Source organism: Astatotilapia calliptera, chromosome 14 (assembly GCF_900246225.1).
Source record: "Astatotilapia calliptera chromosome 14, fAstCal1.2, whole genome shotgun sequence".
Lineage (NCBI taxonomy): Eukaryota > Metazoa > Chordata > Actinopteri > Cichliformes > Cichlidae > Astatotilapia > Astatotilapia calliptera.
Genome location: NC_039315.1, coordinates 10708659 through 10717120, shown reverse-complemented (window position 1 = coordinate 10717120; position 8462 = coordinate 10708659). Strand labels below are relative to the sequence as shown.

The following is an 8462-nucleotide window of genomic DNA, read 5'->3' as shown; positions in this document are numbered from 1 at the left end:
GGGAGATCTTAAGAACTTATCTACATATATGAATGCATGTCTGGTTTCTAAATTCTAAAATAAAATCTCACACAAAGTATCTTATCCAAAGTTAAAATAAATTCAAATTTAACAGCCTCACAGTAAAAATAAGTGGAATATATATTGAGTTAAACATTAACAGTGCATGTTGATATGACATGACATATATCTATAATACCTAAAGATAACAAGTCACAAGACATCAGAGAGTCATTTTACCAATGCATCCCTGCGGTAAATAGAACATGTCTGAGGTGTGTGCTGTCATAATCTGATTTTTATAGCTGAAACTGTAACACAAGAGGGAATGTCACGACAGGAAGATGTCACCAAAGGAAATGCATTTGGGAAACATTTTGTACAATAGATCGATTCAAGTATACACAACTACTGCATGTAATTGGTCTCTAGATTTGTCCATCAACTCTTACCTGTCTCCTTAGAAACAATTTATTGTTTGAAATCACAATACCCCACAGCTATCATAGTCTAAACTAATAAAAGAAAGCAGCACTGCCACTATAAATATATAAAGCATTTCTTGTGCCTGTCCCAAATGTCCCAGATAACGGCAATCAGTTCTTTGAAAGAAAAAAAAAATGCTGAAAAAATGCTGCTGGCTGTTCAGTACTTGACTGGAGCTGTGTGAAATACAGTCACAAGATTCAGATTTCGCATGATTCCCGACTTATAAGATCAGAAGTACTGCTAGTTTGGTCGTAAGTAACAGTTCTCTGGGCTTTCTGAAGGACTTTCATTTTTTTCTTTGGATACTCAATTCCTTTTCACTCATTTTTATTCCAACACTTGTACCTGACCTACTTAACACTGACCTGTGAATCATTCAGTAATTTAAAAAAAAAAAGCAAACACGTAAGTTTATTTTGCCCAATCTTCAATCAAAGACAGTATCTCATTTAAGAATCTTTGTTGAGGTTCAGTAAAGTATGCTTATAGCACTTTCATCTTACCTCCACTTGGCACTGTGGATATCTGTCTTTGCTTACTACCCTCACACTTTTATGATGCTTTTTGCAGAGACATCATAAATCTTTGTTAACAATATAACATTCACTTCAACAAGAAAAAAAATGGAAGACTAAATATGTGAATTTTAGCATACAGAAAATTAATCTTGTTTTCAAACAGGATATAATGTCTGACCTGCATTTTGTAAAAACCTCAAAAAAGAAAGTCAAACAAAGGCAGCAAACGGAGTGAGTAAACAATATGGTTGCAGATAATATGGGTTCAAACTGGCCTACTTACTGAAAATTAAAAACAGCAGTTAGGTCACTCTGTATGGTGTCCACTGAAATAACTGGTGCTCCTAACTAAATTTATCATCTTGTTGTTTATTCAAATCATGTGCACAAAAACTGAGTCCTTTTTTCATAACATATCAATAACGCTTTACTTGCACAGCATGTACTGAGAAAAAATAGATTGCCTTTACACTAGCTGTGATGGAAATTCTTGAACAGTTTGTAAGGTTATGAAGTCATTGTTTCCAAATGCTTTTACCTTAGTTGTGATAGAAATGTTTGATGAAAATTGCACAAGTGCTAACTCCCGTGCACTTTGTTTATAGGCCACGCAGAGGAGTAGAAGATGCCACAGTAAATTCGGCTTACTTGTTAAACAAGTTTCGGTCACGAATTTTCATTTTATTAAAATAGCTGAGCTGATATGCTACAAATGGTTCACCACAAGGCAAAATGAGGAATATAGTGGAACAAATCAGAATACAAGTCCATTTGGTGCCAAAGTATCAGTGCTTTGTTGCCTGTTCGCCAGAAAATGTACAGCCAATTTCATGGCATTTGACTGATGTCACACAAAGTTCGATAAAACATTTCAAACAGAAATGAACATTGCACTATTAATCATTCTGACACAAATTCTATATGAGCAGCAGGAATTATTTTTTCGGACATTTTTTCATTGTAACAACTAAATGGGTTTTTTGTTTGTTTGTTTACAGAAGTTAGAAACCCAAGTACAATATGTTTTATTTGCACACAAATGTTGCTCAATCAAATGAAGAAAAAGGTCAGTTATTATGCACCAGTTTAATATAAGGCCAGAAAAGTGAACTGAATGTCCAGTTTTATCAGTACAACTCCGACCATCCCTATAAATGTCTTAATATGTCTATTAGAATATATTAACCAGAATGAACAAGCTGTTGAATGTTTCTTATAAGCCACAGAGAGCATAGTATTTCAGTGCATTAACAAACATCTCATCCCTGAGGCCGTAAATTAGACGACTCGCACATCTTGGAGCAAGAGTAAAAGTTATGTAATTAAAGTACTTCACATTGGCAAATAACATAAAATCAATCTGGAGGATGGCTGCCTCTATAAATGGATACCATAGCTGGATAAGACACAACAGCAGCTGGAAACCATGAAGAACCACTGTACTGAGCCCTTTCCATGTTGACCTCTTCACGGATTCAACCAACTAGATGGGCTAAAGGAACAAGTGCATTTTTTTTCAAGGTTTGAGCTAATACCTGAAAAGTGTGGTCACCCTCAGATTTAACATAATTTAACAGTTAACAGATCCTGAGCTGATGACTGCACAGGCCTGCTGCGGATCTGAGCAGGTCTGCTATGTACACAAGAGCCTGCCCATGTAAAGCTTCATATGTCATTAATAAAATATTAAAATATTTTTCTGACTTTGATGGAACCCTAGTGATAGGAAGTAAGAATAATGCCTGGCTGCTTCCCTTTGGACCAGTTGTAGATAGGCTAAAGAGGACAGAGAAAGGCATGTGAAAAATGAGATACAATAATCAACACTGAAGAAATGAATTGATTCATTTTTAATAAACAGGACTGGTGGAACTGGGTGAAAGCTAAATGCTGGTTCTTAGTTGAACCTGCCACAGTAATGACTGACCTCCTGACAGAAGCTGACAGTGTCAATCACAAGACGTTCAGCTTTGCCAGGATTGAGATTGAGAGAATATGAAGACATCCAATATAAGTAACATTTCAATATTGCCTGTTAGTCAGAAATGTAAAGTCACTTTAAGTGAATTAGACTGAGGCTACACGGAGTTAAATAAAGCAATGGACAGTGGACATGTATGGCAATAATTTATTTTCAGTACATTTTTTACCGTAACAATTAAATGTCTTTTGTTCGAAGCAGTTACAATTATGAGTACAATAAGTTTTACAATAAGTAAATAATTAAAATTTATTTTTTTACAACAACTTAACTGCTCCTAATCCACACTGTTGCCAAACTAAAATCAATTTAAGCATAAAAGGGTCAGATACTATACATCAGTTTAAGTATAAGACCAGCAGAGTGAATGGAATAGCCAGCTTTATCAGTACCACTTTCAAACACTGGAAATCTATGAGTAGCAGATTATTACATGAAGGAACCTTTTAAAAAACAAAAAACAAGCGCGTCCATGCTCACAGGTGTACACACAGGTGATCACACCCACAAACTACACCCTTTATGGCTCCTACCTCAAAGCACACTGTGTTCTGTTGATCTTATGTGCTGCTCAAATTCAAATTCAAATTTTTATTTGTCACGTACACAGTCATACACAGTACGATATCAGAATCAGAATCAGAATCAGAATACTTTATTGATCCCTGGGGGAAATTATTTTTTGTTACAGTGCTCCATTTTAAACCAACATTAAGACAAGACAGACAATACGCTAACTAAGAATAGTACAATATATACATATATATACATACATACATACATAAGTCACTTATAAATAAATATTTGGAAAAGAAACATGTGTAGTTGTAGCAGCAAACAGTGTGTTAAGTGGATGCGTTGTACAGGGAGATGGCCACAGGCAGGAATGATTTCCTGTGTCGTTCAGTGGTGCTTTTCGGTAATCTCAGTCTCTCACTGAACGAGCTCCTGTGACTGACCAACATGTCATGGAGTGGGTGGGAGGTGTTATCCAACATTGTCTTTATCTTGGACAGCATCCGCCTCTCCGACACCACCTTGAGGGAGTCCAGCTCCATCCCCACAACATTGCTGGCCTTACGGATCAGTTTATTAAGTCTGTTGGCATCTGCGACCCTCAGCCTGCTCCCCCAGCATGCAACAGCATAGAGGATCGCACTGGCCACCACAGACTCATAGAAAATCCTCAGCATTTTCTGGCAGATGTTGAAGGACCTCAGTCGCCTCAAAAAATAGAGACGACTCTGGCCCTTCCTGTAAAGTGCTGTGGTGTTTTTAGCCCAGTCCAGTTTATTGTCAATGTGTACTCCAAGGTATTTATAGTCCTCCACAATGTCAACACTGACCCCCTGGATTGAAACAGGGGTCAAGTGTTTCCTGGTCTTCCTGAAGTCCACGATCAGTTCCTTGGTCTTTGCCACGTTGAGCTGCAGATGATTCTGCTCACACCACGTGACAAAGGAGTCGACCACAGCCCGGTACTCTGTCTCATCATCCCTGCTGATGCATCCAACCACCGCAGAGTCATCAGAAAACTTCTGAAGATGGCAGGTCTCTGTGCAGTGGCTGAAGTCTGTGGTGTAGAGGGTGAAGAGGAAGGGGGAGAGGACAGTCCCCTGTGGTGCCCCTGTGTTGCTAATCACCTTGTCAGACACACACTGTGGGAGACGTACATATTGTGGTCTTCCTGTCAGGTAATCAACAATCCAGGACACCAGAGAAGCATCCACCTGCATCGCTGCTAACTTATCACCCAGGAGGGTCGGCCTGATGGTGTTGAAAGCACTGGAAAAGTCAAAAAACATGACCCTCACAGTGCTCGCCGGCTGGTCCAGATGGGTGTAGACACGATTGAGCAGGTAGATGATGGCGTCCTCTGTTCCGAGACGAGGCTGATAAGCGAACTGAAGGGGATCCAGATGTGGTCTTACTATGGGTCGCAGCTGGTCCAGGATGAGCCTTTCCAGGGTCTTCATGATGTGGGAGGTCAGTGCCACGGGCCTGTAATCCTGGGGGCCACTGGGACGAGGCGTCTTTGGTACAGGGACGAGGCATGATGTCTTCCACATCACCGGGACCCTCTGCAGACTCAGACTCAGCATAAACAGTTTATGAAAGACTCCACACAGCTGGGGGGCACAGGCCTTGAGGACAAGGGGACTCACTCCGTCTGGTCCAGCAGACTTGCCTGAGTGAAGTCTCCTCATTTGCATCTCAACCTGGTATTGAGTGAAGGTGATGGGTGGGGGAGGGGTGTCAGGAATCTCACAGGAGGCAACATGTGAAGAGAGAGGCTGGCACAGTGGTGTGGCTCTGGATTCCAGGCTGACTGCAGGTGAGGTTGTGGGGGTGGGAGCAGACACTGTGGTGTCGAATCTATTGAAAAACAGATTCAACTCGTCGGCTCTATTCTCACCTCCCTCAGCTCCCCTGCTGTTGGTTGGCCTGAATCCAGTGATGGTCTTCATGCCCCTCCACACCTCTCTCATGCTGTTCTGCTGGAGTTTCCACTCCAGCTTCCTCCTGTAATTGTCCTTAGCCTCTCTGATCTTGTCCTTTAGTAACACCTGGACCTTCCTCACCTCCTCTTTGTTGCCCCCTCTGAAAGCCCTCTTCTTGTTGTTGAGGAGGGCTTTGATGTCCTTAGTCACCCACGGCTTGTTATTTGGGTAACAATGAACAGTCTGAGCTGGAACAATGGAGTCGGTGCAGAAAGTTATGTAGTCTGTGATACACTCAGTAAGCCCATTGATGTCCTCGGCGTGAGGCTCACAGAGTGTTTCCCAGTCGGTCACCTCGAAACAGCCCTGTAGTTCCGCTATTGCCTCCTCTGACCACCTCCTAACAGTCCTGGTGGTCACAGGTTCCCTCCTCACAATTGGCACATAGCGGGGGGTGAGGTGAATCAGGTTATGATCTGACCTACCAAGTGGGGGGAGGGAGGAGGAGCTGTATGCATCCTTGACGTTAGCATACAGTAAGTCTAAAGTTTTCTCTCCCCTGGTGGGACAGTCCACATATTGTTTGAATGTTGGTAGTGTATTGTCCAGTGATACATGGTTGAAGTCACCCGAGATCACAATAAAGGCACTCGGGTGCTGAGTCTGTAGCCGAGCTATGGCAGAGTGGATAGTGTCACATGCAGCTGTGGGGTTAGCAGAGGGGGGAACATAAACAGCCACCAAGATGACGTGAGAGAATTCCCTGGGTAAATAATACGGCCTGTGAGGCCTATGTAGTGAAATGCTTGGACAACTGCTCGTGACCTAAAGAGAACAAAAAAGGAAAAGGCTATGAATAAGATAGGAAATAAATATGAAAAATTAAAAAGGGTAAATTTAACTAGGAAGGAATAAAATATAAATTAAGGTTAAAAATGAAATAACTGTACAACACAAATTAGAATGAAGGGTAAATTTAACTGGGAAGAATAAGATAAAGATAAATATATAAATTAAAGTTGAAAATAAAATAACTGTACAACAAAATACACAATACACAATATAGAACTATATAAGAATGTATGAAGAAATCTAAATATAAATAAATATATACACAATAACAGCAGCTGTACAAGTATTATTTGGTTTAACATTTAGTATTTACTGTCATATTCCCATATATCATTGTGATGTTGTTTATTCTATTACTCTTGTTCTCTTCTGCTTGCTTTCTTTTTTCTTTCTCAGCAGGTGATCCAGGTGATTGATATATGCATTTTTTTTTCTCTGCCCGTTCTGTTGGTTTTTGTCTTTTGCCCTTCTCCCCCGTCCCTCTTCTCAGCTGTTTCTCTTTCCCTCTTTCTTTCTCCCCTTCTTTCCCCCAGTCAAGTCTGTCCCGTATTCAGTAAGTGAAAATAAAATAAACAATAAAAGGTGAATCAAATGGACCATTACGGCAAGGCTGGGATGGTCAGTTTGGTAAAGTAAATCCGTTGGGCATCTTTCTTTGCCTTTAGACAACAATTCTGATGGCAAAAGAGCCAAACGGGACAGGCCAAAAAAAAAAAAAAAAAAAAAAAAGGAAATCTATGAGTATTTCTATTGGAATACATTAGAACATAATAAATCAAAAAGCTGTTGAATGTTTCTTATATAAGCCACAGAGAGCGTAGTATTTCAGTGCATTAACAAACATCCCATCCCTGAGGCCATAAATTAGAGGACTCAAACATCTTGGAGCAAGAATAAAGGTTATGTAATTAAAGTACCTCACATTGATAAATAACATAAAATCAATCTGCAGGACAGCAGCCTCTATAAATGGACACCAGAGCTGAAAAAGACACAGCAGCAGCTGGAAACCATGAAGAACCACTGTACTCAGCCCCTTCCATGTCGACTTCTTATTCTCTCCTGATGCAGCTTTGGCCACTTTCATTATTTGCACATATGAGAAAACAATAGTGATGGACATAATCAAGAAATAAAGCTGACTTATAGCTGACCTAAGATGATCCTGCCATCTGTGAAAAATGAACATTTCAACAGCACAAATTCTGCTCTGGGTATAGAAGCTGGTGATTGCTGAAGCAAAGAAAATAGAAAGAATAACAATGCAGGGAACAGAGCTCAGACCATGAATGATCAGGATGAAGTGCAGAGCTCTCTGTGTTCGGCACAGTTCTGCATGACGGAGGGGAACGCAAATGGCCACGTAACGCTCCAGGGTCATTGCTGTCAGAGTAACTGGTGTGACAAATGTGTACACAGACAAAACAATATATATAATAACACACAACCACACTTGTATGGTGAAACTAAAATAATTCAAAATGAGCAAGACATTGGTCATTAACAAAAAAAGCGAATCAGACGACAGTGCAATGGCAAATAAGATGTAACGCATAGTTGTGTAAAAAATATCCTTCATAAAAAATGTTGTGATTAGCAAAAAGTTGATGCAAAGAAACACAGAGATTAATACCTGGACTATGATGACCCGATTATTGATGTTGTTTATTGCCAACTGACCACCAATTACTGAGTTATTTGTTGCCATGTATTTCTAACTTTTAGGCAAATATTCTTTTGTTTTATATCTTCAAAATGTGGAGAGGCCCAAAATTCTAAGAACTTATCTACATATATTATTATATATCTGGTTAAAGATTCTAAAAACAAATTCCCCACACACACTATCTAAACCAAAGTTTAAATGATGTCAACCTAAACAGCCTCACAGCTACAAGTGTATCTATTGAGTTAAGTATTCACGGTGCTTGTTGATAATATAATGACATATATCTATAATACCCAAAGATAACAACAAGTCACAAGACATCAGAGAGTCATTTTACCAAACCATCCCTGCGGTAAGTAAAACACATCTGAGGTGTGTGCTGTCACAAGCTGATTTTTATAGCTGAAACTGTAACACAAGAGGGAATGTCACGAAAGGAAGATGTCACCAAAGGAAAAGCATTTGGGAAACATTTTGTACAACAGATCGATTCAAGTACTAAAATATAAAAC

General features: G+C 39.8%; 1 protein-coding gene across 1 annotated transcript; it reads right to left on the bottom strand.

The window, feature by feature from the left end:
• Positions 1 to 7026: 7026 nt before the first annotated feature.
• Positions 7027 to 8043, bottom strand: LOC113036475 (odorant receptor 131-2-like). Its single transcript, XM_026192854.1, has one exon. The coding sequence runs from the start codon at positions 7987 to 7989 to the stop codon at positions 7057 to 7059; it is 933 nt and encodes a 310-aa protein (XP_026048639.1). The 5' UTR covers positions 7990 to 8043; the 3' UTR covers positions 7027 to 7056.
• Between the last annotated feature and the right edge of the window lie 419 nt (positions 8044 to 8462).

What these genes read in the sequence shown, in the direction of transcription:
- LOC113036475 (XM_026192854.1), bottom strand. Translation starts at nt 7,989, where the DNA reads ATGGCAACAAATAACTCAGTAATTGGTGGTCAGTTGGCAATAAACAAC.